We start from the raw sequence: 22,179 nt of genomic DNA on the forward strand, positions 1-22,179 counted from the left end.
ACTCCACATGTTCTTTGGAAACAAAAATATTGAGTGAAGTATAGTAACATAATTTTATTAAATGCTTTTCTTGGTAAACCTTTTCCTTTTCCTTTGATATAAGACTTGTGTAGAAATGTATCGTGTGATTTAATCTCAAAAGTAGTTCAAAAGACTGCCTATTGTTCAGTATATTTTAATTCGATATATGCCATATACAATAGTTATTGATAATTTCAAAACTACATTCCTATTGAAACAAATATCAAAAGCCTATTTTAAACATCTACTTTGATGGGCACAAATGAATCAACTTTATTGTCTTCTAATTTGCTGCCTGCCAAAAAATTCTAGCAGCTGTTTGACCAACAGGTCTAGATTAATATGTTAGATGCTGAACTGCTTAAAAGAGATCACAAGGCCCTAAATAGCAGAAATGAAAATTTCAGGATTTGTTGCCCTCTTGTGGAGACTTCACATCAAGCATTTCTGAAAACAGGTTCGTGAAACTGTATCAAAAGGCCCCTCATGGCATGTTAAATAATTTTAATTTGTTCTCTTCAGCACACCATGGTTAAATCTTCAAGAGGTGATTCTCAACCTGTCAGAGGAATAAATTAAGCTAGATATTTCCCCCCATGTCTAATCACCAAACTCAGTCTGCTTAGGTTGTCTAAGAATTTTTTCTCAAAAGGAAGACTGGAGCCTGTGCCCCAAAGATATCTGCTGAATCTGTTTCAGCCTTCCTTCCCCCTTTGCTAACCCTAATTACAAATAAATTAGAAAACATTGCATAGAAACTGATAACATGTACTAATTTATCATGTAACATGTAATGTTCGTACTTTGAGGCAATACACAATTTCTTAAAATCCATATTGCAGTCCATCAGAGCAACTTAACAGTAACATATTTAAAGTCAATCAGTTAATACAGTCTGATAAAACAAGTTCGCCTTAATTTTGGATGCTCTTATCCAAGCAAATGAGGAAAGGCAAAGAGACACTGTACATTTAACTACACTATAACCTTCTATATCCTTCCTTGATGACAGTCCCTTATTTTTAGTGTATAGTTGCAACCATGTAGGTTTAACATTAAATATATAGATTTAAATTGTGACAAAAAGACTTAAAGCATGGCTTTTGAAAGTATTTATTGATTGCATGTAAAAAGATGTATATGATTTTTTCATTTTTTCTTTAATAAGTATAGTTTTTCAGATCAGGTTAATAGAATTCGTCCCGTTGGGTGAGAAGAGAAAAAATAAAAAAATAACAAGGATCAATTCATTTCAGTCTGTAAGATCACTGGTTTACATTTGTCCAATTTTGCACAGCAGTAAAAACCATTATTCCAATTCAGTCCATGACAGGCGTCTTTTTCTACAGGGAGAATGATGGGACAGCATCTCCAGAAGGTATTGCTCACATTTGATACAGATGTCCATGGAAGGCCAATCCATCATACTTTTTATGCGGCCGGCAAAGGGTGGTGTTAAGCAATGGGGTTCAAACACAAGAGGTACTCTGGAAGTCATGAGAAGAATTCAGATTGTTTTCAAATATGCCTTTTTCATACCTTTATATGTTTTGAACACCTAGTAAGGGTGTACATTTAAAAAAATGTTTTTTGAAGAAATGTGTGAGTGAATTTTCTACTTTGTAGTTTAATTTGCAACATGATAGGAACTAAAAGCTACTGTCTTCACATATCACACTAAGTTATAATAAGCTTGTTTGGCTTAGACTCAGCACAACTTGGGAACTCGGCAACTGTAGCTCTAATGTAGGGTTTATGGTAGGGCACAAAACTTTCAATTTTTTAGGACATGCAAAAAAAGTGGAAGCAAAACAAATAAATGATAGTGTCAGGATAAAAATAGATGTTATTTAACAAACATCACATTTAAATTTAAATAGTAAATTAAAATTAGTAATTTCCTGAAGGCAGATGAAATAGTTGGAAGTTACTAATTTTTCCTACCTCATTAAAATTACTATTTGATGCCAACTTTTGGAGAGTCTCTGGACGCTTTCGGAGATCCTTTATGGCCATAATTTATAGCATAGCATGATGTGTAAGCCAGGCCATTATGGCTTATTCAACAAACACAGGCTTTATATGATATGATATAAAGTCATATTTTAAATATTCCACTGGATCTTTTAAGTATTCACAATAATACTTTTTCATGCTACCAGATAGAATATCTGTCACAAAGAGAAACATAGATGCATACTTCACATCTGATCTCTGTGATTCTTTTATAAGGTTCTGCGCAGAACGCAATTTCAAGCGTGAAGGTCAAGGTCAAGTGTGAAGGGATGACAGATAGAGGTTCTCCAGGACAATGAATCTGGGGAACTCCACTGGGAACCCTGAGATGGCCTCCACCAAGTCAGGTAGAAAGGTTGCTATGTAACAGGGAGGCTGGCACAGTAGTTTATTTTCTATTATAAATTAATAGAAAAATAGATAATAAATAATATATTCATCTATAGAGATAAAAAATGAATCAATACCATAATTTTCTGATTTATGAATCATGGAATGTGGAAGTCATTTTCTCAGCATAGAAGCATCATCTTATCAACCCAAGTTTATTATGGACTAGTATTTGAGAGTTGGCAAGATAGAGCTAGAGAAGAGAATGTATTATTAATGTAGTTTCATCTTCATGGCAAACTCTCACCTTGATGAATCCCACTGTTCTACTTCAAGCTGTGCAGCTTTTTGGTTGTGCAGGCCTTGATCATCTTCCTTGTCCAGTTGTATTGCTTTAAAGACGTTAAGCGGAAGGCGTGCACAAGGTCTGACTGGCATAGACATCTAGAGAAAAATACCGGGATAATTAACCCATCGATCGAATCCTTTAAATCAGTTAATATAATAAATGAAAAGGACGTTCACTATTAATCTATATAAATAAAAATGTAAATGTCCATTTGTACATAACTGCACATCTCCGAAAGTTCTTCACCGATTGCTTTCAAATTTTGACACAACGTTGCATTCGACTACGGACATGTTTATATATACCTATATTATATACATGTTACACCTGTGACAGGTAAAAACATGAAAAACATTGGAAAACATTGAAAAACATTGACAAACATTGAAAAACAGTGTCATCTGCTGGACGTAAAACCAACATGGCAGCCTCCCAGCCCTGATTACGCTCAACAGATTTCTGCTCCTTATATTTAGACTCTCCATATTGCTTCCAAGAAACTGCGCATTTGGAAGGCAGAGACGCCTGAGGGCCATATCCTGCCACCAGGCTCGGCAGGTAGGCAGCCGGCTTCCCACCGGGAAGCCCTTGCAGCCGGCGCTTCTAGGGCTGGCTCCAACCTCCCCCGCCCACCCCGCGAACTAGCCTCACCCGTCGCTGCTGCTCATCCCCCTCGCCAGCTGCTCTCGGGGCTCCCTCCAAAGAACACCTGGCAATGAGGCTGCTTGGGTCCGCCGAGTGGGAACCCTCTGTCCCTCGCCTGGCTCAAATCGTGCCTAGCCCAATGCTACCACGGGCCCTGAGGTCAGAAAGACCAGTTGCTAACCGGGGCTATGCGAATCCGGTCGGTGAGCGGGAGATGGAGGCAACTGGAGCCTCCCCCCTCTGGGTCACCTTTGACCAGCACCGCCTTTGATTCCCAGGTGGGCGCTCTGGCAGTTCACGGAGCCTACACGAAAATTTTGGCCTCTGGCAGAAAAGGGGCTCTGGGGAGGCTTCGGGGGGCGGAAACAGCCAGGAGGGAGGATGGCCGGCCCTCCTTCGTTTCACCTGGAAGAGCGGGGGATTTAATCATTCCCCTGCCCTTGGCAGGCAGGGGAGGAGAACTGCACAGGGGTCCAGTGGGGTGTGCGTGGCTCCTCGCTTTCTTCCTTCGGGCAGGAAGCCCCAAACCAGCCTCGAACCCCCGCAGCACCCCCTCCCTCCCTTCCCTTCCCTGCTATGCGTCTCCCTGTTGAGCCCCCAGAGAACATCTGTGTAGGGAGGACGGAGGGAGCCCCCGAGTTTCTGCTGTGGTGCGGAGAGCTGCGAAGGCCTGGCCTGAAAAGCTAAAGGCGATGGCGGGCGATGCAGAAGAGGCCGGGCCAGAGACAGAGATAAACAGAGAGAGAGGGAGAAAGAGACATAGAGAAATACAGAGAGACGGGGGGTGGGGAGATAGACACATACAGAGATATATAGAGAGAGGGTGGGAGAGAGAGAGACAGAGAGAGATACAGAGAGGGGGCAGAGAGAGACACAAAGAGATACACAGGGGGGAGAGAGACATAGAGAGATACAGAGGGGAGGAGAGAGAGACATAGAGAGATACAGAGGGAGGAGAGAGAGAGACATAGATACAGAGGGGGGAGAGAGAAAGACAGAGAGAGATACAGAGAGAGGGGGGAGAGAGAGATATAGAGATACAGAGAGAGGGGGAGAGAGAGAGACACATAGAGAGATACGGGGGAGAGAGAGAGACATAGAGAGATACAGACGGGGATAGAGAGAGACATAGACAGATACAAAGAGAGAGGGGGAGACAGAGAGGGAGGATTTTGTGGTTCCCATTGTTTTTTAGCAACCGGTTCTCTGCCCTAATCAGCAGCTGGCTAGGCGTGACTCGGGGGTTGTCATGTGACTGATGAAAGTGAGTGACATTGAGTTGGCCATGCCCACCAAATGTTCGTGGAGAGTTTGGAACTTCAGCCTTGCTCTTTTAGCCCACTGGAAGCACCAGACTGGGCCACAGCAACGTGTGGCCAGGTACAGCTAGTATTAAATAAAAAATGAAGCTGCATGTTATTAAATAGGACAATGCAACATCAATCAGATACGAAGTACCATCAAGCAATTTGATAAATGTTTTATACATTAATTGCTTAATGGCTCCTAAACAAAACTTTATAATATGGGTTAAATTTACACAATGTCTTAGTTGCTCTAACATCTGTAGTTATGAAAACCTTTGAAAGGCTAGTGCTGTCCCACTTGAAAACCATCACGGATCCGTTATTAGACCCCATGCAGTTTGCATACCGAGCAAATAGATCAACAGATGATGCTGTTAATATGGCTCTGCACTACATCCTACAATATCTTGAATCTCCAAAGACCTACGCAAGGGTCCTCTTGTAGATTTTAGTTCAGCATCCAACTCCATCATTCCAGACATTCTTCTAAGGAAGCTAAACCAGCTAGCGGTACCTGAACACACTTGTAAGTGGATCATAAGCTTCCTACCAGACAAGAAGCAGCAGGTGAAGCTAAGCAGAATCACATCAGATACCTGTATAATTAGCACAGGGCCCCCACAAGGCTGTGTGTTCTCTCACTTCTCTTCTCTCTATATACCAATGACTGCATCTCAAACGATCCATCTGTTAAACTACTGAAGTTCGCAGATGACACAACAGTGATCGGTCTCATTTAAGACAATGATGATTCCGCATACAGACAGGAGGTTGAACAACTAGCCTCGTGGTACGACCAGAACAATCTGGAACTGAACATACTCAAAACCGTAGAAATGGTGGTGGACTTTAGGAGAAACCCTCCCATACTTACCACCTCTTAGACAACACAGTATCAACAGTAGAGACCTTAAATTTCTAGGTTCTACCATATCTCAAGACCTGAAATGGACATTTAACATCAAAAACCTCATCAAAAAAGCACAACAAAGAATGTTCTTTCTGCGCCAACTCAGAAAGCTTAAACTGCCCAAGGAGCTGCTGATACAGTTCTACAGAGGAATTATTGAGTCTGTCATCTGCACCTCTATAACTGTCTGGTTTGGTTCTGCAACCCGACAAGACAGACACAGACTTCAGAGGATAATTAGAACTGCAGAAAAAACAATTACTACCAACCTGCCTTCCATTGAGGACCTGTATATTGCACGAGTCAAAAAAAGGGCTGTGAAAATATTTACAGACCCCTCGCATCCTGGACATAAACTGTTTCAACTCCTACCCTCAAAATGACGTTATAGAGCACTGCACACCAGAACAACTAGACATAAGAACAGTTTTTTCCCGAACGCCATCACTCTGCTAAACAAATAATTCCCTCAACACTATCAAACTAGTTATTAAGTCTGCATTACTATTAATCTTCTCATCGCCCCTATCACCCATCTCCTCCCACTTATGACTGTATGACTGTAACCTTGCTGCTGGTATCCTTACGATTTATATTGACTGTTTCCTAATATGATTTGATTGCTTATTTGTTCCCTATGACTATCATATGCACCAAGACAAATTCCTTGTCTGTCCAATCACACTTGGCCAATAAAGAATTCTATTCTATTCTATTCTATTCTATTCTATTCTATTCTATTCTATTCTATTCTATTCTATTCTATTCTATTCTATTCTATTCTATTCTATTCTATTCTATTCTATTCTACTCTATTCTACTCTACTCTACTCTACTCTACTCTACTCTACTCTACTCTACTCTACTCTACTCTACTCTACTCTACTCTACTCTACTCTATTCTATTCTATTTTTGGTCAATCAAACAAAGAGAATCAATGAAAAAGAAAATAAAGAAAATAACTTACTTTGATGCAGCAATCTTTGCAGATGACACTAAAATTAAAAGGTAATACCTGAATTATATCAATAGCAATCGAATAAAATGAAATAACAAGAGAATTGAATACAAAGAAAAATAATAAAGGAATTGAACCAAAATTAAAATAAAAAAGGAATTGAATAAAAGGAAAGAAATAACAAAGGAGTTACAAAATAAACCACAAACATAAGGTACAAAATAAGTTTCAGGACTGAGAAATTGGCTTGTTATTTTTTCCTTATGCCTGCATGATCAATTGCAGGCTTTCCCACAAAGTAAAGATCCCAAATGCCACAACTGCAAAGTCTTTTATGAAATGCTTTACTGCAATTAAGTCTGAATTTAATCAACATGTGCTCAGGAATGAAAATCTTGGCTTATTTTGAGGGAAACCAAACAATAAAAATAGTATTTGCTATTGCAGTGGTAAACAATTATTTTTTTGGCTTTGAAACAACTGGAAGAGAGTGTCAAATTTTCTGGGAAATACAATAATAGAACAGGTTTGGAAAACACCATTTAGGCAGTGTTTTTCATACTTGACAACTTTAAAATGTATGAATGTCAACTCCCAGAATCTCCCAGCCAGTTGAAGGGCACTGATGTCCAGATTTAGAGCACAGAATCCAATCCCTGCTCAGTTGAAGAATTGCTTCAGATTTCATAACAGAAGGTAACCATGCTGTTTTGGGAAAAATAGCCAAGATTTTTCTTTTCTAAAGTCTTGGTTACTTTAGAGTGGCAGATCGAGGCTGGGAGTGTACAGATAGTCCTCGATGTACGACCACAATTGAGCCCAAAATTTCTGTTGTTAAGTGAGACATTTGCTAAGTGAGTTTTGCTCCATTTTACGACTATTCTTGCAACAGTTCTTAAGTGAATCACTGCAGCTGATAAGTTAGTAACATGGTTGTTAAGTGCATCTGGCTTCCCCATTGATTTTGCTTGTCACAAGGTTGCCTAAGATGATCACATGACCTTGGGACACAGCATCAGTCATAAGTATGAACCAGTTGTCAAGCATCTGAATTTTGGTCACATTTTTTATAGAATAACAGAATTGGAAGGGACCTTGGAGGTCTTCTAGTCCAACCCCCTGCTTAGGCAGGAAACCCTACACCACTTTAGACAAATGGTCTGGTCATGATCATGGGAATGCTACAAAGGTCATGTGTGAAAAATGGTCATAAGTCACTTTTTTCAGTGTTGTTGTAACTTTGAATGGTCACTAAATGAACTGTTGTAAGTCAAGGACTACCTGTACTTTGATGCGCTCCAAATACTCCCCCCTTGGGAAATAAAAGCACAGGCATGGTAAATATTTCTCTGCTGTTATTGCATATTCAGAGTGCTGCCTGGCAGTCTTGTTTAGGGCTACCCAATACCTTTTTTGGTAAAGGGACTCTAAGAGTTTCATCTTCAGGGCCGTGCTGAGGCATTTTCAACAAACCTGGGAGATAAAATTGCTCAGATCCATTCTCAGACGAAGACCAAGCATGGGGCAATCCATTGGAAATCCTTGGAGAACGCTCTTATCGAGCTATTTGGGAATGATTTGATCTTGTGGGACCCGAGGAAGTGGACAGATTCCTTGGGACTGCATACATGACGATGGTCAAATTCATCTGAGAGATGACATGTGAGTGGGTCCTAATGACAATTAATTCATTCTTGAGAAAGTGTTCCCAGTACCATTTAAAGAGGTGATGCTACACTCCCTCCTCAAGAAACTAGACCCTACTGCTCTGGATAATTTTAGTGCAGTCTCTCATCTTCCTTTTTAGGGATGATCATTGAGAAGTTGGCCACATTGCAGCTCCAGAGGATTCTGAATAAGGCAAATTATCTGGACCTCTTCTAGTTAGGTTTCAGGCTCAGACATGGGAAGGAAACATCATTGGTTGAACTTTTGGATGATCACACATCTTAAAGTTGCCTTTGTTATTTTCCATTTCATTAATGGAAGTTTGCTTTATTTCCCTCATCCTGAAATTCCATTTCAGAGAGACTTCCTGAACTGCATATTTAGAAGACTGTCTAAGAGAAGAAGTAATATGCTTCACCACTAATTCTGTGTTGCTGGCAGGCTGACAATCCTAAATCAATTCACAGAATATGAACTCTGTTTAACATTTTTTTAATCCTTCTAGTAGAGTTTTCTAAGTGAACTATGAACAACTCACTCCTACATTTGTATGCCGATCTTCCTCATTTATCAGTCAGAAGACTCAAATCCAGGAAGCCCCCACTGGTACTTGCACAACTTCTGCCCAACAACTTTAACATTGATTCCCAATTGCAGCCAATGCTGAACACCCAGATATAGGAAGACATATAAAAGACCCCACAAAAAAGCTGCCAGGCTTTGAACTATCACGTCAGCAATACGGAATCCTGAATAAGATTTGCATCTCACATGGTGTCTGCTGGAATCCTCCCTCAGTGTGACTGCGAGGTCCAATGTCAAATTGTAGAACATATCATGACTGGCTGTAAATTGAGGGCTTATACCAGTCCAGTATCTGATTTTTTAATATAAATGATGCTGTGTTTCAATGGTTAAATGGCCTAGACCTAGACATTGGTATTTGAACCTATATATTTTGAACATTTATATTTTAGTGTGTTTTAATAATCTAGATGAAATGTTAATATATATTGTGAGTCCATGTATAATATGCCATATGCTAAATAAATAAATAAATCTAGGTGAATTAGAAAATTGAACATTTAAAACAGCAAAGCAGTATCAGTACATAGTAGGGCGACACAAAGAATTTGAAAGGGTGCTTCTTAAAATGTATTATTGTAGGGGAGACACTCTTTCTTGAAAGATTAAAACTGTCATATGTTTTAAGTGCAAGTGTTTTAAAGTTTTCCCCAGTTCTTTTTAAATGCTTTGCATAGCCCCAATAAATGATAGAGCTGTATCCTGTTTCAGATACAGGAGTGGTAGAATGTAAGTGAACATGAACACAGCACCTACTTATAACTCATTTGCCAAGACTGGAAGCTTCTTCTCAGCAGCCATGCAATCCTGGAAAATGACATAGCTACTTTAATGAGTAGGAAGCAGGGGTTGCTTTGGCACCACTACACATTCAAATCCCTCAAATCCAAAGCATTTAACAGCCCTAATAGATAATAATGAAAGACATGAGAAGAAATACATGTAAAACAGTGGTGGGTTGCCCCGGTTCACACCGGTTCTATAGAACCGGTAGTAAAACCGGCAGGAGGCCCCGCCTACCGACCCTGATGTCACCAAAACGCTTCTGTGCATGTGCACACGCGCAGCGCTGCTGCAAACCAGTAGTAAAGGTGAGTAGAACCCACCCCTGATGTAAAAACTACTACCCAGGGTAATATAGGCATTTGACTTTTCCCAAAAAAAACTTAACCACACAAATTATAGGTAAAAAGGACTGCTTTTGTCTTACACAGTAATTTAATTATAAATTATAAGAAGTATATAAATTATAAAAAGGTGCTGTTTACTTACCTGCTGCAGAGATGACACACATAAGGCCATATAAAGAATTGGTTGTGACAAAGGAGACAAAGCTGTAGATGGAAAGTTGTGACAAATGGTCCAATTTCTTTTTATAATATGATAAAAATCAATGCAAGTAATAACACTCCCACAAAGAATGAAGAATGTCTGGAGATTAAAATGTGGGCTACAGTTTCTGCAGTAATCTTATAGCTACATAAACCATCCCTTCCAACCACTGAAAAGACTGAGAATAGGCTTTGCATTATGGAAGCGTTCTCTGCACACAAATGTAAAATGAGAAAAAGACCAAAAACAACAAAAAATCCTATGCTAGACTAATTGCCTTCTTCAAAATGTTTCCACCAGGATATTTACATTATTTTGTATGCTTAATCTGAGTGAAAAACCTGTATGCGATATAAAAACACTAATAGGAATTCATAAAAATGAAATAGGATAATAAGGGGAATGGAACTTTTAATCTCATTTTCCTCTCTTCTGAGATGGTGGGTGGTTTTTTTAAAAAATAAAATGGGGCACATTAAACCAGGGGCGGGTTTCAAAACCTGTCACCATCAGTTTGCTCGTGGGCGCGCTCTCACGCACAACGCTTCTGCACATGCTCAGAAGTGTATGGGTGGGTGGGCAGAGTCTCCCGCCACCACCACTACCAGTTCTCCCAATCCGGTGCAAACCGGTAGCAACCCACCACTGCATTAAACATATTTATTTGTTATGGGGGGTGGGGAGTAGATGGTAAGCAATTATAGGAAAGAAGCTTCAGGATTCTACAAAAAGGAGAGGTGGAGACAGCCTATGATCTACACATTGTTCAACCTGATTTATTGGCAGGAGGATTAAAAACAAAGCAACCAACCAACCAACCAACCAGTGGTGGTATTCAGCCGATTCTATCCGGCTCAGGCGAACCAGTAGCAGCAGCTGCGGGAGGCTCACCCGCCTGGACATAATCATGTCCCGTTTTTGATGCTTTGCTCATGAGCAGAAGGCCCTGCGCATGTGTGCAGGTGGTGCGTGCGCTAACATTTGCGAACCGGTAGTGAAGGTAAGTGAATACCACCCCTGTAACCAACCAATCCTCTTATTAGAAAATTACCTCAGCCCTTGAAGGAAGATTACTTGTTTCTCTTTGGCAGGAATCTTTTATTTCTAAATATCTTGTTCCCATTAAATCTGCAATGCTTGGTAATGACCATCTTAAACATGTCCGATTGTAAGTAGGTGACAACTATAAATCAAATGAAGACATTCAGAAATTGCTCTTTATGCTAAATTTGTAATAAAACAAAGTCCTCTGGAATTTAGAGATAAACTTAGTAGTTAATGAAGAGTTTTTAGTTTGATGTGAATAGCTTAAAAATAAGAAATTCAAACACACCACTGAGGACCAGCTACAGCCATATTATTATAAACTCAGGAAGTTAAATAACTCTCATATTTATTCCTAAATAGAGGAAATTTTATGTATTTATTTATCTCCTGCCTTTATTATTTTTTATAAATCAAGACAGCAAACATACCTAATAGCAATAGCACTTAGCAATCGCAAAAGCACTTTGATTTATATACTGCTTCACAATACTTTACAGCACTCTCTAAGCTGACTTATAGAGTCAGCATAGTGCCCCCAATTTGGGTCATTATACCGACCTCTGAAGGATGGAAGGTTGAGTTAACCTTGACCCAGTCAGGATCTAATTCTTGACAGTCGGCAGAGTTAGCCTGCAATACTGCATTCTAACCACTGCACCACCACGGTTCTTCTAATACTTCTTCCTTCTCCTATTTTCTCACAAGAAGTGGGGTGGACTGAGCTGAGAGAGGATGACTGGCCCAAAGACACCCAACTGGCTTTCATGGCTAAGGCTCACAGTCTTTTGGTTCCTGGCCATAACCACTAGACTATATTGGCTCTCTATTTTATAATATACTAAATGAATAACTGCTAAAGTAATGGTATGTTAATACCCTCTATTTAGATTTAAATTCCAAGGCTTGCACATCTTTAATTATGTGCACATAGAGAAAACACAATGCATTGTAGGGTTTTGTGTGGCTTCAGAGCCAAATCCAAAAAAAGAGGAGCAGTAGCAGCAATAATTCCCCAAACCACTGGAAGTTTCTCTACCCTTTCAATATGAAGATTTGGATAAATGAATGCGTGTTGAAAAAGAACAGATAAGCATCATTCGTTTGTTCTTGCCTTGGTTTCTGATCCCCTGCCATCCTCACATAACTCTCTAAGTTTTATTTTTAGTTCCAAATCTGAGTGAATGCAGCTCGGTCGTGTTTTTTTAGCTTTTGAGAGGTTAATACTGATGTTTTGTTCAGCGATTATACTATTATGTGGAGAATCCAAGACGAACTTCTGAATATCTCCTGTACAAAAAACAACAATACAGAATCAAAAATGTAAATAGAAATTTTAAACTATTTTTACTTTCTTCAGAGATGATAAAATACTTACAGTTAGTTTTCACTACAGCAGGGAATATATGACGTAATGATGTACAATATGTCTGGTTCAAATATTTCATTTCATTTCTGTTATTTAAGATCCTCTTATGTTTCTTCCAGGATTCCATATGGATTAACCATTTTTTTAAAAAAAATCCTTTATTAATATTTTATTATTTTATTTTGTTCTAACAAGGTTACATACTTGATTTGGGAGAACTGTATAAATATAAACTATTATTTGCATTTTGGAACTTAATTCTATCAAATGGATATAATTTTTTTCAGGTATATGCTAATTGGCTTTTTAACTAACCAACTAGAGATCCTGGTATCTAAACTATATCTCTACTGCAAGAAAGCTATTCTCATTACTAGCCAACAACTGACACTTGAGTCGTATGAGAATATTGTAATTTTATTGTTGTATCACTTAATTTGAAATATATATATATATATATATATGCTTGAACTCCATGACTTCTCTCCATAATTGTAGTTTTAATGACTTAGAGAAGTAGAGATAATAAAGGTTTGCATTTGATTTCCAAAGATTAAAATAATGGATAGGACAGTTAATATTCTAGAAGCTAAAAACAAAATTAAAAATAATCTACATAGGTTAGATAGGCTATATAAGTGAACTGAAAGTAACAGGGTGAAATTCAGCAGAGATATAGGCAAAGTTCCTAAGAAAAAGAAATAAAATGTGCAAGTATAAGGAAACCGAAGCATGGCTTGGTAATAGCATCAAAAATTCCTGAAGGGGTGTTACGCAGAAGATAACCATGATCAAGTCTCTATTGTCCCAGAGTCCAGGACATAGAATTACGGCCCTAAAGTATATCAATTTAAGCATACATTCTGGTTGAGCATAGGAAAGGAATTTGAACATGGTACCAGTTACCAAAGGAAGTAGTGAATTTTTTTTCACTGTACGTTTTTCAACAGAGGTTGTACAGTCATTTACTGGAAATATTTTATTTTGGATTTTTGAATTGAACAGGGCACTGGATTCAAAGTTCTACATGCTTCTTTTAAATTATGATTCCATTTTTAAGGCATTTGTTTATAAAGACTATATATCTGAGGATCTGGTAAGTATCACCCTTGTTTTATACCAGATCATTATATTGGAACCTTCGTCAACAATATTTGCATATGCTAGCTATAATGAAAACAAAGTTCTTAACCAAGAGTAGAAAGATAGAGAGAAAAAATAGAAATGTTCCATTGAATATGCATAGGATATGCTGGGATTTCTACCCCTAATTTTGATTATAAAAGAAAAGTTCATTGATGAAAAAGCAAAATGATGGATGTATTTTTTTTACACATTTATTGGTGTAACAATTACAACATAGATCTTAAAAATAAGTTTATTAACAGTGGAGGGATTTTTTTAAAAAAATGAAAAAACAAAGGAACAGGTGAAAAAGATTGGAACACTGCCCCTTTCTACCCTTTTAGCCCAAGTGAGAAGAAAAATATTGAAATGGTGTTATTTTTCAGGATGGTGGGAAAAGAAGTATCCATCAATCAGAATAATCATAAATGTGTTATGGATGGGACATAACTATGGCTAAACCAAAGTAAGAGATTTTTTAAGTTGGCTTCATTTCCAGCCACTGACTTCATTTCCAGTCTCCACTGACTGGAAACAAAGTTCAACAGCTTCAGTCTGCTGAAAATTCCTGAAGCTCTAACCAGTACACAAAAATTGTACACAAAAAACCAAAAATTCCAAGACATCTACATGATCAAGAATGTCTTGAACATACCCTTATCATTGTTGCTACTTTTCTGTTCAAAGATAGGTCGAAGTTTAGGTGGATTTTTGACTTCCATCATAAGCTGCTCATGCAGGCTGAATTTTCGACAGGTCTTCTCCTTCAATTTCCATACTGATACCTAGCAAACACAATAAGTTATAAATGAAAGATGGCAGGAATCTAGGGCCTTGCAGCCCAAAAGATTGTCAAGCCCAGCACCACACACACAAAAAAGGAAAGAAAACCACTCACTGGCATGACAGGAAAGTGCAGACAGAGAGAACATAGTCAGCCAAAGAAGCTAGTAAAATTGAAGAGGGAAGACTTGGCACATGGGTGGTGGTCCGATGGATCTACCTGCCTGGGGCCTCTTCAGCCCTCATCACATTGATAGAAGATGTCTCACAAATGAGAGAGTCTCACATCAGGGGTGAAATCCAGCAGGTTCTGACAGGTTCTGGAGAACCGGTAGTGGAAATTTTGAGCAGTTCGGAGAACCGGTAGTGGAAATTTTGAATAGTTTGGAGAACTGGCAAATACCACCTCTGGTTGGCCCCAGAGAGGGGTGGGAGATTTTGCAATATCCTTCCCTCAGGAGTGAGGAAGGAATGGAGATTTTGCAATATCCTTCCCCTGCCACATCCACCAAGCCACACCACGCCCACCAAGCCACGCCCACAGAACCGGTAGTAAAAAAAAAATTGAATTTCACCACTCTCTCACATATACTGTATATGTCTCACATATACACAATAAAAGCTAAATCTGATATGACCCAATACTTACTGCATGGAGGCTGTAGCGTTTGTTTTTGATATCATCCACCACCATACTGTAGGGTGAAAGGATACCTTCTCCTGGAGGAATGCTGTGCAGAGTTTTCCCCATAACCTTCTGCAGTCTCATACTTTTCTGTAAATAATCAAATACATCCTACCACAAACCATCCTGAAATGGGGAAGCCCAGCCTGAAGGATTCATATTAGCCTGCAGGTGTATTATATTGTATGACTCCTAAAATACAAGTTGTGCGTATTTTTTTTTAAAAAATGTTCTTGTACAGACCAGCTTATAATATTCAGAATTTCCACTGATATAATATGCTAAAATGGGAAGGGATTTGTAATCTGAAACAAGCAAAAACATTGACCTTAGGGTTTCATAATGCAATCTTTTTTTTTTCTTTCTTAGCATTTTCCTGCAAGTGCAGGGTTGAAGTTTTTTTTTCTTGTATCCATCAAGTATTGAACAAGGCTTGGAAGGAAGAGCTGGCAAGTTCATAGGCCTTTTGTAATTCTCTCTGAACAAGGAGAGGACTTGGGAGTGTCCACAAGTGCTCCATACACTTGCTCCTTGTGAGAAAACTACAAGACAGTGGTTTCCACTGGGTTTAGAGCTCTGGGAGATAAAGAAATCCTTGTCTTACCAGTTAAATGGGATATACAAATAACAAACCAAGAGAGGAACCTGGATAATTTTCCTATATTGGATTTACAAAAGAGACTTATTAAAGCTTTGAAGAATTTTATGAGATGGGACAAAAAAAATGAAAAGAAATTAAGTTTTAGGACATTATTTGAAGGGACTAAAGATCAAGATTGTTAAAAGTAAAAGGAAGGAATAAAAAGTTGTTTTATTTGATCAAGGATAAAACATATGTGTTGCTATCTCTTAATGGACTTTTGCTGCTGATCAGAGCTGAACAATGTTGTTTTATGGATTTGTTTTTAGATATCAGATGGGATATGAAAAAAAGAGATCATTTGTTGTATTTTATGAAGTGATAAATTACTAAAATTGTTTATACTAGTGACAAAGGGGGTCACTGCTTTTTATATTTCTTCCTTTTCTGTACTATATACTTTTTTCTTTCTATTCTTTCTGTTTTTCATTTCTGCATTTTTTATTCATTTTTAGTTTGTATTAATTTTTATCTTTTGAATTGTAATTTTTAATATAATGACTATAAAAAGAAAAAGAAAACTGGTATTGAAAATAACAAAGTAGACTATCCCTACCCAATTGTTTGTCTTCTGTGTGGCAGAACAGTCTTCTACCTCCATTCTTCCCAAATACTGAAATACATTTAAAAGAATTTTTTGTTTGCTCAGCGTAAACCCTTTGATTGCCTTTCCAACCTTCTGCACATTTTCCCTCCAATTTCAAAAGAAAAATTATGATGTGATGAAGATACTGAAGTAGTGACAAAGAAAAATTTGTTACTGTGTTCTCGCATCCCCCAAATCAGGGGTGAAATGCTCCCGGTTCAGACTGGATCACCTGATCCGGTAGCGATGCCGATGGGTGGTTCGGAGAACCGGTAGCAAAAATTCCTGCCCCCTCCCCATGCCCAGCTGAGCCGCGCATTCATCAGAGGGTTTTTTTTAAGCATTTTTTCTACAGCCTCTTCGGCCGAAAAAAATGCTTTTAAAAGTAAAAAAAAAAAAAGCCTCTGAAGATCGTGCGGCTCAGCTGAGATTGTCAAAGAGGTTGTAGAAAAAATGCTTTTAAAAGCCTCTGATGATCCCAGCTGAGTTGCCTAATCGTCAGAGGCTTTTAAAAGCATTTTTTTTACAACCTCTTCGGCCAAAGAGGTTGTAGAAAAAATGGTTTTAAAAGTAAAAAAAAAAAGTTGGCCATGCCCACCCAATCACATTACCCCCACCACCAAGCCACACCCACAGAACTGGTAGTAACAAATTTTACATTTCACCACTGCCCCAAATACCTCTTTGCAACTCTGTATGGTTAATGTAAGTTTCTGAAGCTCAATGTACTCAGAGAACAGCATTTGGCAGATGGTTGTATAATGACTGGCAGCTTCGGATGGTCTGTGAAAGTGATCCTCACAGATCTAAAATGGAGAAACAGTTATTAGCTCTGGACACATATTCAATTAAATTCATTAAACTACTACTGAAAAAACTACTGAATTTATAGACCTGACATGCAAATCCTGCTCCATTTCCACTGAATCTCTCTCTACTCAGGGAACAGCTTGTAATAATACCATGTCCCTATGAACTTCTATAGTAACTGTATTTAAAAGTTTCCTATTAATTAAAGTATTTAAACTAATTGTTAAAATTAAATGAACAATTAACTTAAAGTTGCACTTTAAACTAAATGCATTCAAAGGAGATTAGCATAAGGAAGAAAGAAAGGAAGAAGGAAGGGAAGGAAGAAATTTTTCCTATATAGACAGATTCATTCCACCTCTGTTCTTCCTTAAACATACTTTATACTGAATGTGTAACATTATTTTTTCTACTCATCCAAAGGACATTTAGAACAAATGGCTATAAATTTGATATAAAATATAAATTATGGGAAACATACAAGACCTTGATTACATCCTGTAAAGCAACTGCGGTGTTTGAGGTCTCTGCGTTCAGTTTGAGCATAAATGTTATTAGCTTTGCCAGGGACTCGCTCAACTCTCTCTCCATATGGCTCTCGATTCCCCAGTCTAGAGCTTTGTAGATCAATTTTCCTAATGATTCTGTCAACTAGAAAGGAAATACTGAGTGATCGGTCAATTCTGAAAATCTAGGAGAGTTTTGTCAAAATCAATATACAAATGGCTGCCTGGATGACTGATATTAGAAGAAGTTAGCTACTATTTTCATCTGTCTCTAGGCATTTTAAAAACAGTTTTAAAACAAAATTATAAATAAAAACAAATACAAAACTAAAAGTAATAAAACATTAACTAGTACAGTAACTTGAGGCAGCTGACAATATTAAAACTAGAAAACGGTTAGAGCATGGGGATAATCCTGATATCAACTGGGGGAGAAAACTATTTCACTGAGATCCCCATCTACTCCACTGCCAAAGAGTATCATCAGCCACACATTAAGGTTAAACTCAGGAGTGAAATTCAGTAGATTCTAACAGATTCTGGAGAACCGGTAGCAGAAATTTTGAGTAGTTTGGAGAACCGGCAAATATCACTTCTGGTTGGCCCCAGAGTGGGGTGGGAATGGAGATTTTGCAGTATCCTTTCCCCAGGAGTGGGGAGGGAATGGGGATTTTGTAGTATCCTTCCCCTGCCACGCCCACCAAGCCATGCCCACATAACTGGTAGTAAAAAAAATTGAATTTCACCACTGGTTAAACTAGAAGGAAGTTTTTTTTGTATCCCTACTTCCAAGCTATGAGACAGCAGTAATGTCTTGAAGATATTCAGAAAGGATTAAGGAACAGGTACAGTGCCACTAGCCCAAGTATTCAATATACAGCATAGAATCGCCTTGAGTAACCTGCCTGTTCTGAAATCATTTCAAGAGCAATCTCTCATACAGCTTGTTACAATAATTCAGTCTTGAGATAACCTATATACGAAATCATTGGCTGAACTCTTATGCACCTCTTCATGAGCACTTTATGACAATTCAGAATCAGTTCTATATCTGTGCTATTATACATTATTAGAAGAGTGGGAAAGACGCTAAACTGAATCCAGGAGCTGGGAAATGGCATCAATCAAGATTGCTATTTCTATTGCTATTGCTATTATCTTTTGTTGAAATGCAACAGAATAATGACATGATGGCTTGACAATTTTTCCTTTTACAAACTAATATGCTTATATGCTACATGAAATAGCAATAGCACTTAGACTTATATGCCACTTCATAGTGTTTTACCACACTGTGTAAGTGGTTTACAGAAACAGCATATTGCCCCCCAAAATTTGGGTCCTCATTTTACCAACCTCAGAAGGATAGAAGGCTGAGTCAACCTTGAGCTGATCAGGATCGACCTCCTGGCAGTGGGCAGAGTTAGCCTGCTGTATTGCATTCTAACCACTGTGCCACCATGGCTCCTGAAACATGTTTTATGATCAAAATGATGGGAGAAAAAGATCAAAAGGATGCATAGGATGAAGTGGGGTGGTGGTGGTTTATTCACCAGTAGTAAGTATGGATAGGATGCTGATCAGATGATATTTCTTGGATTTGAGGACGATGAACATAACAATGATTGGCATCTACTTTATAAAAGTAGAGGAGTGGAAACATTATGGATGTGGAAATATTCTCAGCTTTAGCTATTCTATTAGGTTTTTTTGCCAAAAGGCTACATGGGCCATCACTAATGAAGACAAGTCTATGAAAATCCCAGATGTTTATTCATGTTTACAAGAAGAACGAAATCCCATCCAAGTTAAATGAATTATCTAACAGCCAAACCTAAATATAGTCACTTCCAAATCACTACATTATTTTGCTAATGTCAAGACTATGCCATCAATTGTGTCAAGCACCATAATCTTACCTTATCTTCTAAAATCTCTCTTGGCTGTTGATTTATGTGACCATCTGAAACAAATGTTTTTGTCAATTTCAGTTTAAATTTAATTTGCATGTTCAGGGTGACCATGGGAGATATTGATAATAGATTGATTCCTGGTTATTTTTTAAAAAAACTTGTCAAATAAGGACAGCTGAACAGCACTCTGTGGATCATAACCCTAGTTGTTAATGAAAATATTCCACTGTGGATAGATGGGAAAACCTTTCTTTTGTCAAATGGAATATGGGGGGAGGGAGGAAACACTATAACATCAACATTCATCATTTCCTCTAGACTATAGATAGCATCCTTTCTTTACCTGCTGCTTTCTCCCTTCATGGCCATATTGCTAATGCATCTGGAAAACTTAGGTTGAAGTAGGCTGATATATAGGATTATAATATTTTAAAAAGTAACTGGATGAAGGTAGTCATGTATTTTATAGAGGACTACCTTCTGTTTACAGAGTCTGGTTTAAAGATAGATCTCAGAAGAGAGATGTTGAATTTACTTGGCCATCAGATCGGATAGGCACATATTCCCCAGTTATTATGGGAAGGTGTACTATACTTCTATTTCTGTAATCATTATTTCTATAAATCAGCATAAATACATTATCAGAATATACACATTTTTCTAGCTTTTAAGTGTGATGATAGACTTCCAATGTTTCAATATATAGTGCATACTCCAGTGTTTTATTAAAGTTTTTATATAACATCACTGGTATAATTTGTTCCTTTGATTTAAGACGATATATAAAACTTCAAGCCTTCTAGAGGTATTTTTCAAAGGGAAAAAATTATCAGATACCTATCATTTTAAGAGAAGAAATGAAAATCAGGTTTTTAAAATACTTTAAACTCTCCTGCTGTTTACTCAGTGGTGTCCTTCAAACAACAGCTTGTCATTATCAACTTTACATTACATTATATTACATTAATTACATTAAAGTCAAATATTCAAATCTGAATTAACAGGAGTTGCTCATATCTAATAAGCATTTTTTCTCTACTATAAATACATTAATTTTTCTTTAGTTCTATTAACAATTCAACAGAATTAGATTTTAGAATTTTTATTTTAGAAAGGAAAGCACCATCAATTTAGATGATATAAAGTAAATACTACTATATTAAATTTTCATAAACTGTAGTCACAGAGAAACATTTGCAATGATCTTAAATTCTATGACTTATTCTAGTTCCCATTATTTACTCACAAACCACAGATGGTGAGGTGATTGTTTCCAGGTAAGTACATTTAAAATTAACATCTTAATTAGGGTAACTCATAATACATTGAAATATTAAGGGAAATAAGAAATTGTAGAAACACATACTTGTAAATGGAAAGAAACCACCATTTTAGTAATTTTAATTTCAATTTCTTACCATAGTTATGTTTGATAGGGAAAGATATACTACCGTCAGAATGAATATAGAGTTCATCAATATCTGAAATCTGCATCTGTACTACAGAATCCAGTCCCTGAGCTAATATCTGATTCATTTTACAACAACAGTGAAAGCAAATAGCCCAGGCTTGTTCTTCACTTATGGGCTGTTTATAAAATCTTAGAAACTGAGCTAGAGAGACCTTAGTGATATCCTTTGTATTAACCATTGTAATTGCTGGTTTTGTCCTTTCTTCCCCTCTTCATAGTAGTAAGTGAAATCTTTACAACTCAGCAAGTACTTTCACTGTGTCTAATTTATATTCTTTGATAAGGTCCTTTCAGGTTTAGTTAGTTTAGAGAAAATGTGGATGTATGTCTTAAAGGGAAAGTAACTCCATACAGTGTTACTCTAGACAGTATTAATTTTGCCTGGATAAAAAAATCAAGCTAAATTTATTTATAATACTCTGCAACAGTTTCCTATAGAGGAATAGATAGCTAGCTGGACGTATCTTACAAAAATATTTATTTATTAAAATAATTTAGTGTTGATAAACTCTACATTCATCCAACACCTGAAATTTCTTACATTAATTTGCATACATACTTGTAATCTAATTTCAAACATCACATATTTCTTTGTAACTTAAAATGTTATGGGAATTAATAATATTAAATATATAAATAAATCATTTATATATTAGCCTCTTTGATTATGTTAATTGCAATTTGTTCAACAAATTATGGTTCAACATGCAGGATACTGATTTTATTATGCTCCATGAACTACAATAAGAAATTTATTCAGTGTTTAAGAAGTTATTGTTGAAGCAAAAATGTCGTAGTATCAAAATCCCAGGTATAATTATAATAAAATGTTTACTTAATTTTTTTTTTTAAATGAGAGAAAAGAACTTTAAAAGAAACTCAGCGAAGACCATGTAATACCACTTCAGGAGGCAGGTAGAAAACCAGGTGAAATTCATAGAATATCTCATCCTCAGCCCATTGTAAAGAAATCTTGTATTTGGAGTAAGCTGTCTCAGTTTAAAGTAACATTTCCCTGTTATCTAAACACACTTTGCAATTTGCAACATTTCTGTGATGGTGCTGGGGAAGATGAAGTCAAGGGATTAGTTCTGCCCAGTTTTTATTGGCCTTATATGGGTAGAT

General features: G+C 37.4%; 1 protein-coding gene across 1 annotated transcript; it reads right to left on the minus strand.

The window, feature by feature from the left end:
- Positions 1-1,118: 1,118 nt before the first annotated feature.
- On the minus strand, positions 1,119-19,694 carry LOC117664011 (protein spire homolog 1-like). Its single transcript, XM_087895656.1, has 12 exons — positions 19,590-19,694; positions 17,651-17,815; positions 17,035-17,160; positions 16,325-16,381; positions 15,093-15,239; positions 14,316-14,445; positions 12,281-12,456; positions 11,174-11,305; positions 10,063-10,124; positions 6,547-6,574; positions 2,675-2,811; positions 1,119-1,508 (listed from the first exon to the last, which is right to left on the minus strand). The coding sequence occupies exons 1-12, from the start codon at positions 19,692-19,694 to the stop codon at positions 1,331-1,333; spliced, it is 1,443 nt and encodes a 480-aa protein (XP_087751782.1). The 3' UTR covers positions 1,119-1,330.
- Positions 19,695-22,179: the final 2,485 nt, after the last annotated feature.

Source organism: Pantherophis guttatus, chromosome 5, assembly GCF_059756535.1.
Source record: "Pantherophis guttatus breed Tessera chromosome 5, ASM5975653v1, whole genome shotgun sequence".
In the NCBI taxonomy this organism is placed as follows: Eukaryota; Metazoa; Chordata; class Lepidosauria; order Squamata; family Colubridae; genus Pantherophis; species Pantherophis guttatus.